Source organism: Pseudophryne corroboree, chromosome 5 (genome assembly GCF_028390025.1).
Source record: "Pseudophryne corroboree isolate aPseCor3 chromosome 5, aPseCor3.hap2, whole genome shotgun sequence".
Lineage (NCBI taxonomy): Eukaryota > Metazoa > Chordata > Amphibia > Anura > Myobatrachidae > Pseudophryne > Pseudophryne corroboree.
The window spans coordinates 434,954,845-434,982,561 of NC_086448.1; the positions used below are offsets into that span (position 1 = coordinate 434,954,845).

At 44.3% G+C, this 27,717-nt stretch overlaps 1 protein-coding gene across 1 annotated transcript in view; it reads left to right on the top strand.

The window, feature by feature from the left end:
• The first annotated feature begins 3,327 nt into the window (after positions 1-3,327).
• IRX4 (iroquois homeobox 4) overlaps positions 3,328-27,717 on the top strand; it is a 69,427-nt gene continuing 45,037 nt past the window's right edge. Inside the window, exon 1 of the mRNA XM_063925198.1 lies at positions 3,328-3,387. Within this exon, the coding sequence (XP_063781268.1) occupies positions 3,328-3,387 (60 nt within the window). The remainder of the gene's footprint in view (positions 3,388-27,717) is intronic.

Below are 27,717 nucleotides of genomic sequence, written 5' to 3' on the forward strand. Positions count from 1 at the left end.
CTAGATTGTTAGCTCTTCAGAGCAGGGCCCTCTTTCCTCTTGTTATCTAAGCCCTCGTCTCGACACATTTCACTCGCAGCTCTCCCCTACTCAACGACCATCTTTATCCTGCTAGTAAAGGCTCATCTCTATCTATGGCCATCAGCCTCTAGTAGTACGATGAGCACTCCATCAATACTTACATCTTAGCTGTATTATGTCTTCAGAACGTGTGGTGCTCTATTTTACCTGTACTCTCTTCCTGTTATTTATTTACTATAATGCTATGTTTGTCTCCCTGTACTGTCCTTTGTACGGCGCTGCGAAACACATGTGGCGCCTTAGAAATAAAATGTAATAATAATAGAGGATCACAATATCTGTATTTAATTTAGAAAATTATAAGTAAAATAATATTGATCTTCTCGGAGATCAAAATTATTCTTTTTTTGTATGTGCAGTTAGCAGGGTTATTAAAATTGTACATGGTTAGTTAAAAAAGAAAAAAAATCAAAGTTGTTGCATGCACAGCAGAGCAGAAGACGTCAGAGAACAGATAAGTATAATGCTGCTGCAACATGCAGATTTTTGGATTGAATACATTATTAAATCCAGAAACTATCCAAATATTGTTATGTATCGGGCATGAATATCAATATTTTTCCCCCTTTCATTTCTTTTTAAATATCAATGATCATGGCCATCCATATGTTGAAGTAGTTAATATTACTTGAGGTAGAGTTAATTATTGATAAGGGATTGACACTGTAAAGTGATGGGTGTGGTACACCAGTTAGACATTTAAAAGCTAGACAGTCATTAGGTTGACACCATATGATCGACAGTCAAATGTCCAAAAGGGTCAAAAGGTCAACAGGCAAAAGTCTTACAGGATCAAAAGTCCGGCAGTCAAAAGGTCAACAGGGTCAAAAGGTCGACACAAAATATTTTTTCTATGTGTTACTTTGTTGTTGTTTTTTTTTTTTTTTTTAATTGTTTAAATTCATCCGCTCACCACACTTCGGGCTTGGTGGCTCACTTCGCTTTGCTCACCACAAGGTTAATTTGTAACATGGTTAATAAATGAAAAAAAAGTTTGAAAAACATGAATAAACCCTAAAAAAACAAGTGTGGACCTTTTGACCCTGTCGACCTTTTGACTGTCGAACTTTTGACCTTAGCTATATACAAACAGTAAGTGCATTCAGCTATAAATGAATCCACAGTTAACATGCATGACTGTTACCTCTGGTTTTGGCAAACTTGGGATAGTAATTGTTGGCTGTCAATATGAATTAATCATTGTTGGCCTCAACAAAGTTAAACTTCTCTAGGTTATCATTTGTTTAGGTTTTATTTCAATATACTATCATTGGGAACACCCTGTTAAAATTAACTTTATACATTTCTTTCTGTGACCCAGTTATTATTGTCTGTCAATGGAATTAATTAATAATTGTTATTTGTGAATAATGTCATTCATTTCTATGGAATCTATAATGATTATTGGCAAAAGCAGATAGAGTTTATTGATATTGGATATTATTGGAGGATAATGTTAGGTTTAGGTTTAGTAAGTGACCAACTTGGAGATTTCCTAGAGACCCTCCCAAAGCCTTACCATTCTCATAAGTTATCTCAGGGTAGAAGGTAGAAAGAATTTAAAGTCTTGCCTTAAAGCATTGATTTGACTTTACATCTCATGGGTTTTAATATAGCCAACTGTTTGAATCTCTCCAGTGATCTGCAGAGATTCAGATAAAGATGTGCCATTCAGATATTTCCTTCAAATCACTTATGTTAAATGTTTTTCCACAAGTGCTGCATGACCTGTCTATTTAAACTGGATAAAGATAGATAGAAAGATAGATAGATAGATAGATAGATAGATAGATAGATAGATAGATAGATAGATAGATAGACAGACTCCTTAATGGAGCATCTATAGCACCTACTAGTGGATGTCTCAAACCTTGCACATTCGGATGCACTAATGCAGAGGTTCTCAAATGTGGTCCTCAAAGCACCCCAATGTCCACGCTTTAAGTATATACATCACTCAGCACAGATAGTAAAATCCAACTGACTTAGGTACTAGTTCAGTCACCTGTGGCCAAGCATGGATATACTTAAAACCTGGACAGTTGGGGTGCCGTGAGAACCTCTGCACTAATGTACATCAGAAAAGGGTTTAATTGCAGCTTTAGCAAGTCACTGATGTGGCTGCAGCAAAATACGCATCCCCAGATAGGATAATGTAGAAAGGGGCAAGGGGGGCAGTGTCATTTTGTGAACCACTATGGTTGGATGTTTGAATATGCATAGCCTGACCTGGAACTGCTCAAATGATGTGTTCACCTGCCATCAGTCACCTTCACCTGCGCCTGGATTGTGCCAAAGCATTACGTATGTTACAAAGGTTGTAGTTGTCAGTTGGAGATTAGTGTCTCAGCTGATGTGCCTGTGAAGAAGAGACACTGAGCTGAAAAGGGAAGTTCATCCCTTGGGTGTTAATGGGGATGAGTAGTCCCAAAAACACATCCATGCTATCCATTGATCTCTTTTCAAATACATTTGATACAGCAAACTGCTCTTTCAGCAAGGCCATTGTTCTGTGGGTAATTGGGACTACCATCTTGTGGTGAATGTCCCACATTCTTTTGAAGGCTTTGAGTTCACTGCTCATAAACTGCATAGCATTGTCAGTGATACATTGCTGGGGAATGTCATGGACTGAGAATTGTCTTTTCATTTGTTTATTACAGAACTGCTTGTGATGTTGGGCAGTTAGTCCAATTCAAACCACCCTGCATAACAGTTGACCAGGACAATATTTTCCTTCCCCCACCAAATGAAGATGTCAGTTGCCACAATGGACCATTGCAAGGTCATGCTGTGTGAGTGACTCCTTGGCATGAAGACTATTACAAGGTGAGCAGGCCACCACAAGAGTGCTTCTTTTGCTTGTTTGCCATACAACCAAGGTGATTGATGAACCAGAGCAGCATGGAATCCCAGCAATGCATAAGGAGTTACATGCTGCTGATTCCTCATCAGGATTCCATCATACAGAGTAAGCTCATCACGCATGGTGAAGAAAGAATGCAGGTCCTGTGAAAACTCATGAGAGGAGGATGCCCTGAATTCCAGAACAACCAGAGAAAGTCTACAGCAGAGTTCATCTTTGAGAAGCAGCATCATGGAATGCCTCACATTGCCTGGAAGACAAGATATCCATCTCCATAACATCAACAGCAGCATCACCAACAGAAGCAGGAGAATGAGAAAGGTGGAGCTCACAACCCCATTTAGAAATTACATCCAGATATTCAACCACAATACTAGGGAATGGATCCTGGCAGAGCTGTTGACGAGAAGCTTTCAGAGGATAGTGATGTGGCGGTTATAGTAAATCTCCACCACAAAAGGTCAGACAGAGTTGAACAAAGCTGAAATTTCTAGTGAGCAAACACCAAAGCCAACAGATATTTTTGTATTTGTGCATACCTTGACTCAGTATCAGTGAGAGCAAAAGAAACATAAGCAACCAGCTCATTCTTTTGCATACAAACAGCACCAAGGCCATCCTGATAGGCATCAGCTTAAAATGAAGACCAGTTGATAGAAACACAGAACAGGACTAAAGGTCAAGGTGGACGTCAATTGAGCAACAGCAGCAAAATGTCCTCCTAGAAGCTGATGGTGTAGAGCAGTGACTCTTCTGTAGTGTTGCAAAGATCTGAAGAGCTAGTTCTTTTTGCCCATGAAACACTGAAGACTAAGCATGAATATCCTGGCATCAGGAATGTCTGCAATAGCTTTCATAACTGTTTTGAGGGGCAGTGGGGCCACATGAGAGTTTTGTTACGGTGCATTGGGTCATTGCAGATTTGGGCAGACCCGTCCTTCGTCACAGCAGTCACAATGGCAGACATCATCTGGGTAGTTTCTACTATAGGAGCAATGACACCAAGTGCAGTTATATGATTTAGTTCAGCAATCAACTCATCTTTCATAGTCATTGGTATGCTCCTGGCGTACACACACAGTAGGTGGAATTGATTAATTAAAGCACATGTGATATATAACAGATAACTTCCCAATGGCACTGTTATCAAACAAAAGGGGAGGGGTTGGACTGCAAACTAATTTTAAACATAATAAGAGATACTACCATACTAAGGCTTGTAGTGCCATTCAGAAAAATATAAAATGCAGATGCATATTCTAAGCACTAAGAATACTGATAATAAAAACAATTATAATAAATTCTAAAATTTTACATGGAGTATAATTAAGATTCTTAGCACCTGTTTGCCCACAAAAGTATGCTCACCTTCCAATTCAAAGTGAACCTCATCATGTGGTACCCTAACATTGATACAGGTCTTACCTATCATAGTGCTCACTCTAATATGTACACAGCAATGGAAGAATCTATACTAATTAAAATCACCTTAAGGGCAGGTGGTAGGGGTGGTAATCCATGCAGGAGTCTCTGTCCTTCATTGTCATTTTCTATTGTTCATCTTTTATTAATATTGTTTTTGCACTTTTCTTACAATCCATCTGACATTTATTTTGACATACAAATAATGCTGCTTTTGTTTTATAGATTATGGTTGGAGCTAGACAGATAGAGCATCAACCCATCATGGGGCCTAATTCAGACCTGATCGCTCGTAAGGGGTTTTTTGCACCGCTGCGAACAGATAGACACCGCGCATAGGGGATTGTATTTTCGCTTTTCAAGTGTGCGAATGCATGTGTAGCAGAGCTGTACAAACAGATCTTGGGGGTAATTCAGACCTGATCGCTCGCTAGCGTTTTTTGCAGCACTGCGATCAGGTCAGAACTGCGCATGCGTATGCACCGCAATGCGCAGGCATGTCGCACAGATACAAAGCGGATCGCCACTCAGCGATGGGTTTATGCAAAGGATCCATTCGCACGGGCGATCGAAAGGAGATTGACAGGAAGAAGCCGTTTGTGGGTGGCAACTGACCATTTTCTGGGAGTGGTTGGAAAAACGCAAACGTGTTCAAGCATTTGCAGGGAGGGATCCTGGCGTCAATTCCGGTCCTGGACAGGTTGAAGTGATCGAAGCGGCTGAGTAAGTCCTGGGCTACTCAGAGACTGCACAAGATCTGTTTGTACAGCTCTGCTACACATGCATTCGCACACTTGAAAAGTGAAAATACACTCCCCTATGGGCGATGACTTTCTGTTCACAGCAGTACAAAAAAACCCTATCGAGCGATCAGGTCTGAATTAGGCCCCTTGTGCAGTCTCTGAGTGGCAATCCGCTTTGTAACTGTGCGACGCGTCTGCACATTGCAGTGCATACGCATGCGCAGTTCTGACCTGATCGCAGTGCTGCAAAAAAAAAAACCATGGTCTCACAGTGGTCAAGAAAAGGTGTGAACAGCTGTCATATGCTTGGGCTGTCCCTCGAAAAAAAAATGAAGCTGCAGAAACCTCACCATCTAACTCTGCACCTCCCACTACACAGGACACTTTGCAACAAATATAAAGTGACAAAGGAAACATTGGCACTGGTTCTCAAAAATATTAGAAATGAATATAGTTTTTTTGTTTGTTTTTTAAATAATGAGTACCTTTTGACTTGCTTTGATTAACATGTTTTAATTTTTTCAAAATAACAAAAAACTTTCATTAAAAAATAAGTTATTGAAAAGTAAATTAAAAGTTTTTTTTAAATAGAATCATGATTTCATGATCATAAATAGTAACATGACTGGATAAAAGTATATGCTTCCCTTAAAAAACAACAACTTATGGTTCAATTTATTGGGAAAAAGAGCAAAAAAACATTTGGAAAAATGTATCAATCATTATTATTATTATATTATCCTTTATTAATATGGCGCCACAAGTGTTATACAGCGCCCAATTACAGAGTACATATGCACATAATCAAAACAGGAAAACAGTGACTTTCAGTTAAAGACAATATTGGACAAGTACAGGGTAACTAAGCATAATTACATCAGTAGACGACACTGAGTATCAAGGTGGCCGAGAACTGCAGGATTTGGGCAGTTGAGGATTATTAAAATAAGAAAAGAATAAGCACATGAAGGAAGAGGGCCCTACTCGTGAGAGCTTACATTCTAAAGGGTAGGGGCAGACAGACAGGGGTGACACAGATGGGGTAGACCGAGCATGGGACAGGGGGATAGGATGAAATTTGGCTGGGTTTGGTAAAGAAGTGGGTGTAGAGAGCCTGTTTGAAGTTCTGTAGAGAGGTGGATAGTCTGAGGGGGAGAGGTAGAGAACTCCAGAGTAAGGGAGCAGCACGTGAGAAATCTTGGAGGTAGGAGTGGGAGGAAGTAATCAGAAGACAGAAGAGTCGGCGTGCATTAGCAGAGTGAAGAAGACGGTTGGGAGAGTAAAGGGAGATAAGGTCAGAGATGTAAATGGGAGAGGAGAGGGTGAGTGCTTTGAAAGTGAGTGTGAGAAGTTTGAATTGGATTCTGAAAGGGAAGGGAAGCCAGTGAAGGGCTTGTAGGAGAGGGGAGGTGGACGTAGTGCATTTGGTGAGGAAGATGAGCCGAGCTGCAGCATTGAGGATAGATTGGAGTGGAGAGAGGTAATTGTCAGGAAGGCAAGTTAGGAGGAGATTATAGTAATCCAGTCTGGAAATAATCAGTGAGTGAATAATGGTCTTAGTAGCATCCTGGGGGAGAAAGGGTCTGATCCTGGAAATGTTTTTTGAGATGAAAATGACAAGTTTGTGAGAGGTGCTGAATGTGTGGTTTGAAGGAGAGGGAGGAGTCAAGGATTAGGCAAAGACAGCGTACTTGGGGGCTAGAGGAGATAGTCATGCCATCAATGGGTAATGAGATTGTGGGAGGTGAGGTTGTGTGGGAGGGTGGGAAGATGATCAGCTCAGTCTTGGACATGTTGAGTTTGAGAAAGCACTGGGACATCCAGGAAGAGATAGCAACGAGACAGTTGGAGGTATAAGTGAGGAGTGCCAGGGAGAGATCGGTGGAGGAACGGTAGAATTGAGTATCATCAGCATAGATGTGATTTTGGAAGTTAAAAGAGCTAATGAGTTCACCTAAAAAGAACATATAGAGAGAGAAAAGGAGAGGACCAAGAACAGAACCTTGGGGGACACCAACAGTTAGTGGAAGTAAGGGGGAGGTAGTGTTATGAAAGGAGACAGAGAAGGAATGATCAGAGAGGTAAGAGGACAGCCAGGAGAGGGCAGTATCATGCAGACCAAGAGAGTGAAGGATTTGCAGAAGGGGAGGGTGGTCCAGAGTGTCAAAAGCAGCAGAGATGGAAAAATAATACATTTAAACCCCTAAACAAATGTAACATACAGTACTAAAATTACACTGCAATTGTTAAATCATTAATGTAATATGATGGTCTGCAAACAATGTTTTAGGGTGTGGCTCCCCTATTAGAATTTTGGACCGCTCTGCAGTCCCATCTATGGAGCCGCTACTGATGAAGTGTTTGTAATATAGAACGTGTTTGTTTAGCACGACTTGCAGCTAGTAAAGTTATACTTCTGAAGTTTTCCAGAGCCCTGTTTTGATTTGCACACAATTACAGTATAAACAATGGAATCTCAAATAATATCTTCAAGTACTAATAACTGGTTATAATTTGTGGATTTCTGTCAAACTGTAGGAAACAATTTCTGTGCAGGTGTAGACATTGCAGAGTTATATAGGCACACACGAGTGGATGACTCAAACTATGAACAGCCCAGTTGCTTCATCAGTGAGGACCTAGGGACCATGAAATGCTAATGTATTATGTATAACCGATCAATGTATATTCTGCACAATTGGTTTGGTTGTAAAAGAATCTGTGTGTACTGTACACAGCAAGAGGTCATGTGTAGAGGGCCCTGTTCTCTTTGCAATCTCCACTCAAGAGACACTAAGTTGACAAAGGTGACGAGTCCATTTTAAGTCAAAAGAAGATGCAGATAACAGGATCTAAGGGTGTTTTACATTCCTCAGAGCATGTTACCGCTTCTAACAGATATGTTGCAACTTCTAAGTAGACCCTGTTATTTTATTAAGCTGACCCATTATGGAAGACCCAGAAGCCCCCTGTTGATCTTAGGCCCTGCTAGCTTGACAAGTAGACCCTGTGTTGAAAGAAGAAAAGGGCTCTGCACACCTCTAAGCAAGGCAGCATCAATTAATTAATTAATTAATTTTGGTACTTAGAGAGTTAATGCCAAAGGTGGGGGCCCAGGAGAAGCCTCTTGCAAAGAAAAAATGTCTGTTGAAGCTAGTGGATTTGTCCATTACCTGAGGAGAAGTCTCATGACTGAGGGGTGTACCAATCTATTATGTGATCTCTTCCACAGCAAAAAAATAAATAAATCTTGTATGTAAGCAACCTAGATTTCTGATTTTTTTTCTTTTATTGCTGAATTTCATTGCAATAAAATCTGTATGTCAATGTTTATAAAATCTTTATGTTACCAAATATTGGAAACATTGGCCCTCATTCCGAGTTGTTCGCTCGGTAAATTTCATTGCATCGCAGCGTTTTTCTGCTTAGTACGCATGCGCAATGTTCGCACTGCGACTGCGCCAAGTAAATTTGCTATGAAGATAGTATTTTTACTCACGGCTTTTTCTTCGCTCCGGCGAACGTAATGTGATTGACAGGAAATGGGTGTTACTGGGCGGAAACACGGCGTTTATGGGCGTGTGGATGAAAACGCTACCGTTTCCAGAAAAAACGCAGGAGTGGCTGGAGAAACGGGGGAGTGTCTGGGCGAACGCTGGGTGTGTTTGTGACGTCAAACCAGGAACGACAAGCACTGAACTGATCGCAGATGCCGAGTAAGTCTGAAGCTACTCTGAAACTGCTAAGTAGTTTGTAATCGCAATATTGCGAATACATCGTTCGCAATTTTAAGAAGCTAAGATTCACTCCCAGTAGGCGGCGGCTTAGCGTGTGTAACTCTGCTAAAATCGCCTTGCGAGCGAACAACTCGGAATGAGGGCCATTGTTTGGTATAATACATTTAATCTAGCATGTTATCTGAATTTCTTGTTTGCCTGGAGATCCTGTTATGTCAATACTACATACCTATATGTAATTAAGTGTGAAATATTAGTATTTGTGCAGAGAATGTAAGGTACGGTCATACTCACTGTTATGCACACTGGTAGATGGTGCATAGCTTGTTGAGTAGGTATTCATACAATTTACCAGCCAGTGAGTGTATATAGCAAATGGGTAGTGGTTCAGGAATGCTGGAACAACTTTATAAATATTGCCACGTTCTTTCCTTGAGGATGAAGACTTATATTCAAAAATTTCCTGATATAAGACACCAGAATCATCCAAGCACCTCTCCAATAGCATCCACAGACCCCTGCAGGCTGATCCATCTTGGAACATGTAATCCAACATAAAAGAGCCTTAGCATTACCAAATAGCAAACCACAATGCCAATGGTGAAGTATTCAAAGGTGCAATTAACTCACCCACACAAAAAGCTTCATGAAAGACCATAACAAAAGCTATATGAAAAAATAATAACCTTAAAATGTGATGTGCAAACTTCTGAAATCACAAACATATTACGGTAAATGAGGACTGATAGAACTGATAGGTCTACATGAATCGGGAAGTGTGAGCACAATCATTAACCAGCTCTTCAACGCCTTAGAAATAAAAAAAAAATATTTGGTGAAATTCCATTGCTCTTTGAGCTGTAAAAAATATGAGACTCTGGCCCCCATCCTTTCAATGATGAATCTCGATCCACCACTAACATAGAAGCTCCAAACAAATTGCAACAATAACTGAGTACAGCTCGTGCCTCCCAATGTATGTTGGTTCCAGAACTGCTCCCAATTCAAACAAAATTCTGGGGTGCAATGGACAGGCAAGCTAAGACCTCCATGCTGGTATGATGATCTACAAAGATGGGCAAGCCTCAGCAACCAGTGCAGCCAAGGGCAGATCTAGAACAAAATGACAGTGGGGGCACTATGACAGGGGGTGATATTTACTCTCCTGGAATAGTGTGTGTAGCCTCACAAAACAAAGGGCATGGTCTCAAAAGGAATACCATATTTGCATGACTGTGAGAGGGTGATGCTTTGGAGAGGCAGGGGTTGACAGGAGAGAGAGGGTTTTGGGGAGATAGTGATGCAGGGGAGAGGCAAAAGGAGAGGCAGTGGATGATGGAGAGAGATAGTGGGAGATGGAGAGGCAGTGGGTGACAGGGAGAGGAAGAGGGTGACAGTGAAGGGCAGTGGGTAACACCAGGGACTGGGGGAGGTAGTGGGTGGTGACAAGTGGAGGTAGTGGATGCCACCATGGAAAGGCAGTGGGTGACACAAGGGAACAGGTAACAGGTAGTGGGTGACATAGTGGGTGACCGGGAGAGGGTGACAGGAGAGGGTAATGGGGAAATGGTGACTTCAGGTAGAGGCCGAGGGTGATAGGGGAGGTAGTAGGTGGCTGGGAGAGACAGTGACTGGCTGAGGGTGATAGCAGGAGGCAATTGGGGTCAGAAAGGCAATAGGTGACCACAGTAGGCAATGGGTGGCAGAGGGCAACGAGTAGAGGCAGTGGGTGATTGGTAGCTGATAAATGCAGATTTGCTGGTAATTATGAAAAGCATGGGATTCAGTCATTTCTCATCTACTCCCCCTGAGCTAGAGAACAACTAGCATAGTTGTATCTCCCAGAACTTTGGCACTACCTGCTGGTCTTTCTGTACCTTGTCCACAATCCTGGTGCTGCCTCCACAGTGAAGGTATGCAGCAAAGTTAGCAGTGCAGGTATGCACACCACTGCTTCCTATGTAATCTGTGCCATATTACCGTGTACTTACAGTGGGGATATACTGTGGCATTGGAGGTGTAGTTGTGCAAGCACTGTGAAGACACTCTCCCAAGACCCTGACTCCCCCCCCCATGTGACTATAACACTTCCCCCGTGACTGCGACTACCTCCCACTACTAGCCACACAGTGTGACCCCCGGCTCCTCCAAGATGCAGCACTGTGCCCCTGATCCAGTTCCCAGAAGAGCGGTGTAATGCATCCAGAAATCATGCAACAGCACACTTTACAGAGTGCAAGGGAACCAGCGGCAGCCTGAGTGCAATATAAATAAATAAAATTCCTAAATGATAGGGGGTCACATCCCCTCCTCCTTAAATCCACCACTGAATGCAGCATCTGCATCTAACGCTCTTAACTTAATTCAGTTGAACCTACTGTGCTTGTGTGCAGTGGACAAATAAAACACAATAGCATCACACAGCTTCATCACCTTGGCACATGAAATGTGACAGCAGGCTGCCAAAGTTTTGATTTTTGTAGGACCATCTTGTCATAAGTGACGGGAACACCAAACTCCACAAACAAATTTTTGACTGGAAAAAGTAAATCTCTGCATTGCAATGCATCCAGAGGACTCATGGCAAGGAAATCATTGAGGAAGTGTGTTACCCCAGTTTACACCATTGCCACACAAAAGCATCAGAAATGTTCTGATGGAGTATTCCATGTGCAAAGATCTGTCTTTCAAATAACCATCCTCCAAATTAAATCCATTGAAGCAAAAGGAATTTGGGTGTAAGGGAACCGGCCGAAGGCTGACTTGACATTGGGGGTCATTCTAAGTTGATTGCTCGCTAGTAGTTTTTAGCAGCCGTGCAAATGCATTGTCGCCGCCCACCGGGGAGTGTATTTTCGCTTTGCAGAAGTGCGAACGCCTGTGCAGCAGAGCACCTGCAAAAACATTTTGTGCAAAACAAGACCAGCCCTGAACTTACTCTTTGTGTGCGTTGATTCTAACGTTGGGGGGTTGTCTTTTGACGTCACACACCCGCCCAGCATTCACCCAACCACGCCTGCGTTTTCTACGGCACGCCTGCGTTTTTCCAAACACTCCCTGAAAACGGTCAGTTGACACCCAAAAACGCCCTCTTTCTGTCAATCACCTTGCGGCCGGCTGTGCGATTGGAATCGTCGCTAGAACCAGTGCAAAACCACAATGGACTTTGTACCCGTACGACACGCGTGCGCATTGCGGTGCCTACGCATGCGCAGATTAGCCATTTTTTCCACTGATCGCTGCGCAGCAAACAACGGCAGCTAGCGATCAACTCGAATGACCCCCATTGACCTTTTCTAAAAGGTCACCAGAGCTATGAAATGATTGATAAAGCACCTGGCAAAAGCCTCAGTGTTTGCACCATTAACAAAAGAACCAGGAGGATAAGACAGATGGTGAATAAAAGTTAATCTTCCCATGGATTTTTTAGGAACCACCCAAAATACTAAACAAGGTAAAGTAAGATCCAAATAAGGTCCAACCCTGTGCTCTAACCACACCTTCTTCTTAACTTTCTCTTTGACCTCAAGTGGCAAGTCAAAAGAAGATTTAATGTTCCTAGGATGGCCAGTATTTACCAATAACAATTTGTGCGCCTTACTTTGGTAAGTCCTTATTGCTGTCAGTCCATAACTGGGTAAGGTGTTATATGTCAAAGACAAAACCACTGCTATGCACACTGTCCATTATTGAATAGAAAACAACAGTGGTGGTTTAAGAGGTGAGGCTGCAGCACAGTTCAAAATTAAAACAGGGGAACCACATCAACTGCCATTCCAAACTAACTCACTGGCGTTTGGTGTGACTCCACTATTTTAATTTTGGACTGTGCTGTAGCCTAGTGGAAAACACTTATCCCAAGGGGTATTGTTAACAACTGACAAAAAAGGCAACTTAGCACAATAAGACTAAAAAATGCTCTGAGTTGGCTTTTAGGGGGTAAGTTTGCCAAACCATACCCCGACATCCTTACAACTCAAATCCATAATAGTCACACTACTGTATGTTTTTTTTTTCCTGAAGTCTTCATCAAAATCTCTCCCTTTAAAACCCATTGCTGAATTGAACAGAGCAACGTATTTAATGAATATACCATTCTTATGGATGAGTCTTCAAATAGGCGGCAGCAAATATATACATGCTACTAAGCCAATTAGGCTATAATTTGTACTCATCTTCACCTATTCCTCCAACTTTTTGTCAGCTTTCATAGCTTTCTGTGATGGGTAAGAACAAATACATCAACTTAATTTCTACATAGAATTCTGGTGGGAGAAAATGGGACAAAACCCTAAAAGCACATATACAGCAAGCCTGTACTGTGGGTGTCCCAATCACCCAAAAGATAATTCAGAAAGGTTTAGAGGTAGTAGAGACCTCTGGCACTAAGTTTTATCTTAACAAGTCACACCTTCAAAACTAATATGAAGGTGAAAAAAGGGATATTATATTCTATATACACATCAAAGGTTCAAAATGACATAACATGACAGCATCTAAAAGGTCAGGGCCACAACTAGGAGATATTGTGTTTGGGGCACGTGTCCAGGGTGTTGGATTTGAGGGGGCGCTGAGAGCAGTCTCTTACATGGAAGATGCCCGGAGGTGCTGCGGCTCCTGGCTCTCTGAAGACTGAGGGGCTGGCTCAGGGGCTGGACTGTAGTACAACTCTCTGCCTCCACACTATTAGAGCCCAAACATGTGTATCCCACCTTAGCTACACCTCCCGTTCTTGCCTTCCTACCAGACAGGCACAGAGGGGTATGTGGCACTTAGTCCACAGTCCTGCCCCGGTCTGCCTACGGCTTTACCTCTCCCGGCTGCCATGATCTGCCTGCACACAGCTGCTTTCGGACTCACAGAGTGCCTGGCAGACAGCGCTTCCCTGCAGCACCACCTCAGTGGCTTACACTGGCACCTAAAGACTACAATGGTCAGTCAGCTTCCCTTGTATTTAAGCTGTTGGGCTGAGTTCCCAAAAGTTTCCCACCTGAGCGTGTGGAGCCACAGCTGCTGAACTCCATTGGATCCTAATGGCTCTCCCCACAGCTGCATCAGGTGGGGGAAGCAAGGAGGGATTAAGCCCTGCAGATCTTGTGGGGGGAAGCACTAATATGTGGGGAATATATTACAGTGTAATGGTAAAGTGCACATATAAGGGGATGTAGTGTAGTAATGTAGTGTAGCATATTTTTTATGTAGTGTTGGGGTGTAGTGCAGTGTATAGGGGCATGTAATGTAGTGAATACAGTGCAGCATGTAGGCGGATGTAGTGTAGTGATGTTGTACAGCTTTTAGGGGGATATAGTGTAGTAATGTAGTGCGGCGTATAGGGGGATGTAGTTTAGTGAAGTAGTGCAGTGTATAGCGGCGTGTAGCGTAATGATGTAGTGCAGTAAAGTAGAGCAATGTATGCAGACACACTTGCGGTGGCATGTAGTCAAACATGCAGCTTGGAGTTTATGTGACAGAGAAGTTTAGGGTATTTGAGGCACACTGAGGGAAATATTGTCCAATAGTATCCCATTTTTTCTATATATTTCTAATTTGATTATTGTATTGTGATGGGGTGGGGATCCTACTTTCAGCCCTGAAAAGGTGTGGTCAAAAACTGAAAACAGATGCTATAGGCTCATAGCACTATTTAAAGTATAGATAGCAGGTAAAATATGTGGTATATACATATATGACAGGAAGGGTGATTAATATTAAATCATTGAAATGTCAACTGCTCAAACCAAACATGATGTCTAAAAGTGTGAAGACAGATAAGTTATTGGCTCATAGCAAGAGCATTATATTCAATGATTCAACAAGTTAGCATGTGTTAAGGTAGAGTATCCTGGGAAATACCCTGCTTATGGCTCCTAAGTGATCAAGATGAGTACAGGAAGTCCACAGCAGAATTTCAGCATGCACAGATCTTTCAAGGATTTTGAGCTGTAGGTCTTGCCTTGAGAAAGAGCTACCTACAGTTTGAAATGCGTCGAAAGCACACTTCTGCACCAGTAGAGCTCTTATTCAGTGATGCCTTGCTGCTATCTAGGTCAATAAAGGGATATACTTCTAGACCAGTGGTTCCCAAACTCTGTCCTCAAGGACCCCCAACAGTTAACATTTTCCTGGTCTCCTCACAGACTCCAAGTGAAATAATTAGCTTCACCTGTGAATCTTTTAAAATTTGTCAGTGATTAATGAATACACCTGTGTACCAGCTAGGTGACCTCAAAAACATGAACTGTTGGGGTCCTTGAGAACTGAGTTTGGGAACCTCTGATCTAGACCTTTGTCTTGCCTATCACTTCAATTGAGTACTATTATAATATAATAAAGAGCAAGCATGATTTGCAGACCACTTAACTCTGAATCTAAGAGACTGACCACTGAGGTCCCACCTAATACAAGTATCTCAAGACTGATCCCCATCACAAACTTGCAAAAAAACATGAACTTTAATCTGCCTAAACCTCAAAAGAGGATAATTTCTTGTATTAGTTCCTTTGAGAAAGACACACAGACTCTCATGAAGCAGGGGAATCACTAGTCTCTTAGTCACACCACACTGTACCCATTCTGAACATCTGCAAAAGAAACCACATGCAAATCCCTGGTAATCACAGCCACACACTGAGCAGAAGGAGAGGTCTACATTCCCAAAGCCACAAGTCCAATATTAACCAAAGGGATGCTGCCATGGAATCAGATTCACCCACAGACTACTGTTCCTGGACTGCCCAACCATCTGCATAAAATGTGCTGTGAGTTGAGCCAATTGTGGTTGCAATCAGGGCCGGCAAGAGAAATCTTGGGGCCCGGTACACCAATTTCTCTGGGGCCCCCCACCCTGCCTTGACTCCCCCCCCCCTTATAAAGTACAAAGTCGCTGTAAAAAAATTATATATATATATATATATATATATATATATATACACACACACACACACACACACACATATACTGTATATATATATATATATATATATATATATATATATATAAAATATACAGTATATATATTATAATTTATACATATATATATATATACACACACATATATATATATATGGTCCTTGTATGGGCGGCATACAAGGACCATATACACAGATGCAGATCTGAGGGGAGGGCACCGGAGCAAGGTGAACGGAAGTCCGGAGTGCCAGGGACATTTTTTGCATATATATACACACACACACACACACACACACACACACACACACACACACACACACAACTCACCATACACACATTTATATAGAATAATATGGCAGTACCTTGACATAGTATACAGTATGACAGGCTGTGAGGGTGCCATCCAGGCACGTAGGGAGCAGGGTTGGACAGAGGTAGTGCTGCGGGCAGCTGCTATAAGGAGCCCTGACTCACACAGTCAGTGTAGCCTGTGTTTGCTGCTCTGCTGCCCGGCTCTTCAGCGGCAGCGGCAGCAGATCGTCAGACAGGGACGGGGCGGCAGAGAGGCATGCCGCAAGCATAATGAAGGCAACAAAGCGAAGACCAACCAGACCAAGCAAGTGATGGGGCCCCCCTGAAGCTCGGGCCCAGGAGGGTTGTCCCCTTTGACCCCCCCCTGTCGCCGGGCCTGGTTGCAATTGTTGACAAGCACTAAGGTCAAAGCTAACAAAATGGCGCCTGCCAAAGCAGCCAGGACCACCACAGGGGATCTAGCTGCTATGCTGTGAGCACCTCAACCATAGAAAAATTCTGCTGCATATTGCTATCAGTCTCTGTCACTACAACTGGACCATAAGACTTGGGGGGAGACACCTGTGAATGTGCCCTACTAGGTCTATCATGCCTAAAGCCCACATTGATTGTCTGAGCCACAACTAAAAGCACAGTAATATCCCTATCCAGGCATGCTCTCGCAATTGGCAAGAACCTCCCAGCAGGGGACTGACAAAGGTAGCCTCTGACCTACTAACAACATGCACATCTGCCAGCCAAAGCTAATTAGTCTGACTTCTCGACCAGCACTGGAGCCAATTGCAAGCCTGTCTGACGGATAGTACACAGTTGTGCCACCAAACAGTGGTTAAGCAGTGTTGTGACCAGCCTGCAAAGGGATACACATGCCCAGTGCCATGTTTGAACCATCTGCTCCCACACTCAGTTCTGGGGATGTTATTGTATTCATTGTGTATTCACCAGATCACTCCCAGGCAGGAGGGGTTGTTAGAGTGGCCCATGACACACACAGAAACAATATAGCCCACTCAAACCTGAATAACCCCCTTAGGGCTAGATCCATCATCGCTTGGAGAGTGATAAAATGGAGAGTGAAAAATCTCCAGCCAACCAGCTCCTGTCATTTTTCAAACACAACCTGTAACATGGCAGTTACGAGCTGTTTGGCTGGTGCTTTTTCACTCTCCATTTTATCACTATCCAAGCGATGACGCATATAGCCCTGAGGGGCAGATGCATTAACCTGGAGACGGCATAAGGAAGTGATAAACCAGTGATATGTGCAAGGTGATAAAGGCACCAGCCAGATCCTAACTGTTAATTTACATATTGGAGCTGCTTGGCTGGTGCCTTTATCACCTTGCACATATCACTGGTTTATTACTTCCTTATGCCTTCTACAGGTTAATACATCTGCCCCTGAGTCTTCAATTAATGTACTACTTGCCAGGGATATTATCAGGCATTAAAAACTTGTAATTGTCTTTTTTTTTGGAAGTTATTATGATGTGAAAACCTGGGTTAAATATTTGGCTGAATTTATCAAATAATCAGATAAGGTTGTTTACAGATGCAATTCGGTCAAAAGTATCTAACATTTTTGAAATATATACAGTGAATTGGAAATTATTTGTGGGAATCGAATGCAGGCATATGGTAACTAACAATATTGGAGTTTTAGATGGACTTTTACTAAATTACAATTTTGATAGATTTTGATTGAAACTTCAAGGGCCAAAACACACATTTATCAATATTTAAAAATGTAGTAATATAGAAAAATCACCTGTTAGCAAATGTATATTTTAGCACATGAAACCCTACATCAATTGAGACTGGCTTTTATAGATTTTCGTCAATGTTAAATTGATGAAAATCGACCTTTAGCAAATGTCCCAATAAGAGTTATGTCCTATAACTATTGCAGCAATTATTTTTAAGAGGAAATTCATGAATAGAGGAATGCTTTTGAATTACAATAATTTGGGAAATATCAAGCAATAAATAACATCTCGGAATATTCCATTGACAGATTATCTTTGTTAAAGGCATTAAAATCATAATTAAGGAAATATTTGATGCAGGAGAAAGTGTATTCCAGGAGTCATTAAAGTTTTGTCTGATGCTTTGGGATTTATTTCCGAAACTTCTCAGTGGGTTGGAAGTGAAAATTTAAAACGGCACTCACAGTCAGTGTATAGCACGGCCTGCTTTATACTGCATTCTTGAGAGCTATTTGGGAGTCTTAAGTGTTAGCATAGTATATCTGAGTATTTTTTTGTTAGGGAAATAGTTATTATTTTAAAGCAGGTGAATATTTTAGTAGCTTTTTGAAATAATTCAGTGAAAATTAACTCAGGGTATCAAGAAGGTGGCAGGATGCACCTATTTTTGTAATTTGTTTCAGATAAAGGTGTAACTTAAAATTGTTTTAGGCATTTATTAAAATATTATAATAACAAGTTGCCATTGAAGAAGTTTTGAGGTTTATTTAAGGCAAGTCATATTGTTCTATATCATTTGAGCTTACTTTGTATAACCTGGCATTTTGTTTAGAATTTATTATAGATATATTGGAATTAGAGATGTGCACTGGACATTTTTCGGGTTTTGTGTTTGGATTCGGTTCCGCGGCTGTGTTTTAGATTCGGACGCATTTTCGCAAAACCTCCCAGAAAAATTTTTGTCGGATTCGGGTGTGTTTTGGATTCGGGTGTTTTTTTTCAAAACCCCCTCAAAAACAGCTTAAATCATAGAATTTGGGGGTAATTTTGATCCTATAGTATTATTAACCTCAATAACCATAATTTACACTCATTTCCAGTCTATTCTGAACACCTCACACCTCACAATATTATTTTTAGTCCTAAAATTTGCACCGAGGTCACTGGCCCATCTAGGAGTGGCACTGCAGTGTCAAACAGGATGGCACTTAAAAAAATTGACCCCAAACATCACATGATGCAAAGATAAATTAAAAAAAAAGGAGGTGCAAGATGGAATTGTCCTTGGGCCCTCCCACCCACCCTTATGTTGTATAAACAGGACATGCACACTTTAACAAACCCATCATTTCAGCGACAGGGTCTGCCACACGACTGTGGCTGAAATGACTGGTTGGTTTGGGCCCCCACCATAAAAAGAAGCAATCAATCTCTCCTTGCTCAAACTGGCTCTACAGAGGCAAGATGTCGACATCATCATCATCTTCCGATTTCTCACCCCTTTCACTGTGTACATCCCCCTCCTCACAGAGTATTAACTCGTCCCCACTGGAATCCACCATCTCAGGACCCTGTGTATTTTCTGGAGGCAATTGCTGGGGAATGTCTCCACAGAGGAATTGATTATAATTTATTTTGATGAACATCATCTTCTCCACATTTTGTGGAAGTAACCTCGTATGCCAATCGATGACAAGGTGCCCGGCTGCACTAAACACTCTTTCGGAGTACACACTGGAAGGGGGTCAACTTAGGTCAAATAAAGCCAGTTTGTGCAAGGGCCTCCAAATTGCCTCTTTTTCCTGCCAGTATATGTACGGACTGTCTGACGTGCCTACTTGGATGCTGTCACTCATATAATCCTCCACCATTCTTTCAATGGTGACAGAATCATATGCAGTGACAGTAGACGACATGTCAGCAGAGGCGTAACTAGGGTTTTTGGAGCCCAGGGCAAGATCAATAATGGCGCCCCCCCCCCCCAAAAAAAAATAATAATATTTTTTTCTTAATAAAAATAATAAATTAATAAAATGATAATAAAAAAAAATACAAAAGGAAAGTATGTGCAGACGCCACCGGTGTCACTGCATATAAAGATGTCAGGGTGTGTATGTATGTGTATGTAGGTGCAGTGGTCGAAGTTGAATTTTTGAAGGTGGAATGAAAGAGTGCAGATAGCACTTATGCGCGCGCCGAAGGCGCGCGCGCTCCGGAAAAGGGGCGTGGTCACTCAAAAGGGGCGTGTCCTTCAGTGTAGTAGGACCCCTTATACTATCTAGTACTGGTGCCCCTTTCACATTATAGCACACGGTATGAGCCGAAATTCACATTATAGCACACAGTATGAGCCGAAAATTCACATTGCCCCACACGGCATGAGCCGAAATTCACATTATAGCACACAGTATGAGCCGAAATTCACATTACCCCACATGGTATGAGCCAAAATTCACATTATAGCACACGGTATGAGCCGAAATTCACATTATAGCACACGGTATGAGCCAAAATTCACATTACTCCACATGGTATGAGCCAAAATTCACATTTCCCCACATGGTATGAGCAGAAATTCACATTACAGCACACGGTATGAGCCGAAATTCACATTACAGCACACGGAATGAGCCAAAATTCACATTACCCCACATAGTATGAGCCGAAATTCACATTATAGCACACGGTATTAGCCAAAATTCACGTTACAGCACATGATATGAGCCAAAATTCCCATTATAGAGTTAGGGGATCCTACCCCCAGAATTAACATGGCCTGTGGGGCACTATGATGAGGGGAGCCCACCCCCTTAATAGACTAATTGCATAGTTTAGCAGCGGAAGGGCTGCAGCGGTTTCTCACCCCAAGCTGCGGCGCTTCTGCCACCTCCGACACTCCACATCTTCGGCACCACCCGGGATGCAGAGCACCGCACCGGGTATGCACCCTTTTCAGTGTGGCCTGCTGCGCTCCGAAGGGGTTCTTGTTTCATGCTGCAGGATCCCGATGTGCGCCTTCCTCTCCGCTGTTACTGTCACGGTAAGCATTAGTATCGTTTACCGCAGAGGCCATTTTCTGAGGCATATGTGTTAAACCTCAGGAACTGAGATGCCCTTCTCACCATACAGCTGTGTGGCCGAGCCGGGCGGGGGGACAGCCAGCAGCAGCATGCCGGATATCAGCAGCAGAGGGTGCGGGCTGTACATACTTGAGGCAGCTGGATATTCAACAGTGCTGAAAGCCTCCGGAGCCCGCACCCCCGGAGCTGCAGTACACCGGCAAAGGACACCCATCCCCCGAACCCTGCGTAGCCCAAAGCCGGAGATCAGCAGCATGTTGAACGCGGAAGCAGAAGCTGCTTATTGCCGGTCAGCATGCTGCTGATCTCCGGCTTTGGGCTCCGCATGTGCATTACAGCCCCCACCCTCGGCTGCTGATATCCGGCATGCTGCCCCTGCTGCTGGCTTTCCACCCGCCCGGCTCGCCCACCCAGCTGGATGGTGAGTGAGAAGGGCATCTCAGTGCCCGTGGTTAAATACATATCTCTCTTCGGTAAATGGCCATTAGTACATCCCACACACACTGATTACACACACACAGACTGGCCACCCCCAAATCCTACACACACCCACTCAGACTACACACACACACACATTCTCATACTTTCCTCTCCCCCACACACACACTGGACTGCAAAAATTTACACACACTGACACTGTTCCACACACACACAATTAACACACACTCACACTGTCCCACACACACAATTAACACACACGCACACTGTCCCACACACCAGTGGCGTGCGGTGAGGTCAGTGGCGTGCGGTGAGGCACTACAGCCATAATGTCTGCTGAATCCTGTCGATGAACCCTACCGCCACCGAGCCAATGCCCGCCACTGCCTCTGAGCCGATGCCCGCTGCCACCACCAATGGCTTACAAACTCGCCCACCATCAACTGACCCTGCCCTCCGCCACTAATTTGCAACTCAGTCCAAAGTCGCCAATGCCCGCTGCATGCCTGCTCATCATACTTATGATATATTGTACATTTTTATAGAAAAAAATAATAATCAGTGTTTGGGACTGGGAAGGGAGTGGGAGGAGGACATGAATGCAATTTTGTTGTCCAGGGTTTCCATTAACTTAATGGAGAAGGGTCTGAATGGGTTAAAAATGTAAAAAAAAACTGCGTGAGGTCCCCCTCCTAAGTATAACCAGCCTCGGGCCCTTTGAGCCGGTCCTGGTTGTTTAAATACTGGGAAAAAATTGGACAGGGGTTCCCCGTATTTAGACAACCAGCATCGGGCTCTTAGTCCGGTCCTGGTTCCAAAAATACGGGGGACAAAAGATGTAGGGGTCCCCCCGTATTTTTAAAACCAGCACCGGGCTCCACTAGCCAGGGACATAATGCCACAGCCGGGGGACACATTTATGTAGGTCCCTGCGGCCGTGGCATTACCCCCCCAACTAGTCACCACTGGCCGGGGTTCCCTGGAGGAGTGGGGACCCCTTAAATCAAGGGGTCACCTCCCCTCCAGGCACCCAAGGGCCAGGGGTGAAGCCCGAGGCTGTCCCCCCCATCCGTGGGCTGTGGATGGGAGGCTGATAGCCATGCAAGTAAAAAAAGAATATTGTTTTTTGTTGTGGAACTACAAGGCCCAGAAAGCCTCCCCCGCTTGCTGGTACTTGGAGAACCTCAAGTACCAACATGCAGGGAAATAACGGGCCCGCCGGTACCTGTAGTTCTACAACAGAAAAAATACCCAAATAAAAACACAACTCACACACCGTGACAGTAAAAATTTATTAAAGCACACTGACACACTCACACATACTTATCTATATCCCACGCCGGTCACGTCCACTTGTCCAGTAGAATCCAATAGGGGTAGCTGTAAAAATGAGAGACACATTACTTACCTACATCCCACGCCGGTCACGTCCACTTGTCCAGTAGAATCCAGTAGGGGAATCTGTAAAATGAGAGACAGATTACTTACCTACATCCCACGCCGATCACGTCCACTTGTCCAGTAGAATCCAATAGAGGTACCTGTAAAAATGAGAGACAGATTACTTACCTACATCCCATGCCGGTCACGTCCACTTGTCCAGTAGAATCCAATAGCGTTACCTGTAAAAATGAGAGACAGATTACTTACCTACATCCCACGCCGGTCACGTCCACTTGTCCAGTAGAATCAAGTAGGGGAATCTGTAAACATGAGAGACAGATTACTTACCTACATCCCACGCCAGTCACGTCCACTTGTCCAGTAGAATCCAATAGGGGTACCTGTAAAAATGAGAGACAGATTACTTACCTACATCCCACGCCGGTCACGTCCACTTGTCCAGTAGAATCCAATAGCGTTACCTGTAAAAATGAGAGACAGATTACTTACCTACATCCCACGCCGATCACGTCCACTTGTCCAGTAGAATCCAATAGGGGTACCTGTAAAAATGAGAGACAGATTACTTACCTACATCCCACGCTGGTCACATCCACTTGTCCAGTAGAATCCAGTAGGGGAATCTGTAAAAATGAGAGACAGATTACTTACCTACATCCCACGCCGGTCACGTCCACTTGTCCAGTAGAATCCAATAGGGGTACCTGTAAAAATGAGAGACAGATTACTTACCTACATCCCACGCCGATCACGTCCACTTGTCCAGTAGAATCCAATAGGGGTACCTGTAAAAATGAGAGACAGATTACTTACCTACATCCCACGCTGGTCACGTCCACTTGTCCAGTAGAATTCAATAGGGGTACCTGTAAAAATGAGAGACAGATTACTTACCTACATCCCACGCTGGTCACGTCCACTTGTCCAGTAGAATCCAGTAGGGGAATCTGTAAAAATGAGAGACAGATTACTTACCTACATCCCACGCCGGTCACGTCCACTTGTCCAGTAGAATCCAATAGGGGTACCTGTAAAAATGAGAGACAGATTACTTACCTACATCCCACGCCGGTCGCGTCCACTTGTCCAGTAGAATCCAATAGGGGTACCTGTAAAAATGAGAGAGATTACTTACCTACATCCCACGCCGGTCACGTCCACTTGTCCAGTAGAATCCAATAGGGGTACCTGTAAAAATAAGAGACAGATTACTTACCTACATCCCACGCCGATCACGTCCACTTGTCCAGTAGAATTCAATAGGGGTACCTGTAAAAATTAAAATGATACTTACAAACTGCAATCCACAGGAGGAGAGAGAGAGAGAGAGAGAGAGAGGGGGGGGGGGGGGGGAGAGACTAACCTGCTGCTGGGGAGACCGGCACACACTGCAGGGCCACGACGGGAGGACGGAGCCGGCGGAGGAGGGGGGAGAGCCGCACACCGCCGCTCCTGTCAGCGGCAGCGGAGGAGGATGGGGCGCACACTACAGACGCCAATAACCGCCGGGACAATTAACACACACACACACAATTAACACACACGCACGCACACTGTCCCACACACACAAATAACACACACACACACACTGTCCCACACACAATTAACAAACACGCACTGTCCCACACACACACAACACACTCACACTGTCCCACACACACACAATTAACACACACGCACACTGTCCCACACACACACAATTAACACACACTGTCCCACACACAATTGATACACACGCACACTGTCCCACACACACACAATTAACACTCACGCACACTGTCCCACACACACACAATTAACACACACTCAAACTGTCCCACACACACACAATTAACACATTCACACTGTCCCACACACACACAATTAACACACTCACACTGTCCCACACATACACAATGAACACACACGCACACTGTCCCACACACACACAATTAACACGCACTCAAAACTGTCCCACACACACAATTAACACACTCACACTGTCACACACACACAATTAACAAACACGCACTGTCCCACACACACAATTAACACACTCACACTGTCCCACACACACACACAATTAACACACACACACTGTCACACACACACAATTAACAAACACGCACTGTCCCACACACACAATTAACACACTCACACTGTCCCAAACACACACACAATTAACACACACACACTGTCCCACACACACACAATTAACACACGCACACTGTCCCACACACACAAACAGTCACACACACAATTTACACACACTCAAACTGTCCCACACACACAATTAACACACTCACACTGTCCCACACACAATGTCCCACAGACAACACACACGCACACTGTCCGACACACACACACACAAAAAATGTCCCGCACCCCCTTCCCGCTCACCTGCACTCACTGCTGTTCAGGGCAGGGGCCGCACGCCCCCCCGAGGTCGCGCACGCGCATGCGCGCACCTCCGCGGTCGCGATCGCGCATGCGATCGCGTACACACAGTCACTTTGCAGGGGGGAGTAGGGGGAGGCTCCTGGCTGCCGCTGCCTGTCTATTGTGACAGGCACAGCAGCCGGGGAGACAGGGAAAGCGCCGCGGGTAGCGCCGGCGGAATCCCTGAAGCATGGGGCGAGTGGGCCGTGCAGGTGCCGGTGGCGCCCCCCTCTGTTGGGGCTGCCATGGCGCCCAGGGCACGTGCCCTGCTCGCCCCGTGCTAGATACGCCTCTGCATGTCAGTAATCGTTGGCAGGTCCTTCAGTCCGGACCAGATGTCAGTATTCGCTCCTGACTGCCCTGCATCACTGCCAGCGGGTGGGCTCAGAAATCTTAGCCTTTTCCTCGCAGCCAAAGTTGCGGGAGAATGTGAAGGAGGAGCTGTTGATGGGTCACGTTCCGTTTGAGTTGACAAGTGTCTCACCAGCAGGTCTTTGAACCTCCGCAGACTTGTGTCTGCCGGAAAGAGAGATACAATGTAGGCTTTAAATCTAGGATCGAGCACGGTGGCCAAAATGTAGTGCTCTGATTTCAACAGATTGACCACCCATGAATCTTGGTTAAGCAAATGAAGGGCTCCATCCACAAGTCCCACATGCCTAGCGGAATCGCTCCATTTTTGCTCCTCCTTCAATCTCTCCAGCTGCTTCTGCAAAAGCCTGATGAGGGGAATGACCTGACTCAGGCTGGCAGTGTCTGAACTGACTTCACGTGTGGCAAGTTCAAAGGGTTGCAGAACCTTGCACAACATTGAAATCATTCTCCACTGCGCTTGAGTCAGGTGCATTCCCCCTCCTTTGCCTATATCATGGGCAGATGTATAGGCTTGAATGGCCTTTTGCTGCTCCTCCATCCTCTGAAGCATATAGAGGGTTGAATTCCACCTCGTTACCACCTCTTGCTTCAGCTGATGGAGGGGCAGGTTCAGGAGTGTTTGCTGGTGCTCCAGTCTTCGGCACGCGGTGGCTGAATGCCGAAAGTGGCCCGCAATTCTTCGGGCCACCGACAGCATCTCTTGCACGCCCCTGTCATTTTTAAAAAAATTCTGCACCACCAAATTCAATGTATGTGCAAAACATGGGACGTGCTGGAATTTGCCCATATGTAACGCACGCACATTATTAGTGGCGTTGTCCAATGTCACAAATCCCCAGGAGAGTCCAATTGGGGTAAGCCATTCTGCGATGATGTTCCTCAGTTTCCGTAAGAGGTTGTCAGCTGTGTGCCTCTTATGGAAAATGGTGATACAAAGTGTAGCCTGCCTAGGAACGAGTTGGCATTTGCGAGATGCTGCTACTGGTGCTGCCGCTGCTGTTCTTGCTGCGGGAGGCAATACATCTGCCCGGTGGGATGTCACAGTCATATAGTCCTGAGTCTGCCCTACTCCACTTGTCCACATGTCCGTGGTTAAGTGGACATTGGGTACAACTGCATTTTTTAGGACACTGGTGACTTTTTTTCTGACGTCTGTGTACATTCTCGGTATTGCTTGATTAAAGAAGTGGAACCTAGATGGTATTTGGTACCGGGGACACACTACCTCAAGAAATGCTATAATTCCTGTGAATTAACGGTGGATACCGGACACACGTTAAAAACCAACACAGCTGCCAAGGCCTGAGTTATCCGCTTTGCAGCAGGATGACTGCTGTGATATTTCATCTTCCACGCAAAGGACTGTTGGACAGTCAATTGCTTACTGGAAGTAGTACAAGTGGTCTTCCGAATTCCCCTCTGGGATGACGATCGACTCCCAGCAGCAACAACAGCAGCAACAGCAGCAGTAGGCGTTACACTCAAGGATCCATCGGAGGAATCCCAGTTAGGAGAGGACTCGTCAGACTTGCCAGTGACATGGCCTGCAGGACTATTGGTGTTCCTGTCTAAGGAGGAAATTGACACTGAGGGAGTTGGTGGTGTGGTTTGAAGGAGCTTGGGTACAAGAGGAAGGGATTTAGTTGTCAGTGGACTGCTTCCGCTGTCACCCAAAGTTTTTGAACTTGTCAATGACTTCTGATAAATGTGCTCCAGGTGACGTATAAGGGAGGATGTTCCTAGGTGGTTAACATCCTTACCCCTACTTATTACAGCTTGACAAAGGCAACACACGGCTTGACACCTGTTGTCCGCATTTCTGTTAAAATAATTCCACACCGAAGAGGTGATTTTTTTTGTAATTTGACCAGGCATGTCAATGGCCATATTCATCCCACGGACAACAGGTGTCTCCCCGGGTGCCTGACTTAAACAAACCACCTCACCATCAGAATCCTCCTTGTCAATTTCCTCCTCAGTGCCAGCAACACCCATATCCTCATCCTGGTGTACTTCTACAGTGACATCTTCAATTTGACTATCAGGAACTGGACTGTGGGAAGGTCAGGCATTGCAACCGACACAATTGGACTCTCCTTGGGGATTTGTGATTTAGAAGAACACACAGTTCTTTGCTGTGCGTTTGCCAGCTTAAGTCTTTTCAGTTTTCTAGCGGGAGGATGAGTGCTTCCATCCTCATGTGAAGCTTAACCACTAGCCATGAAC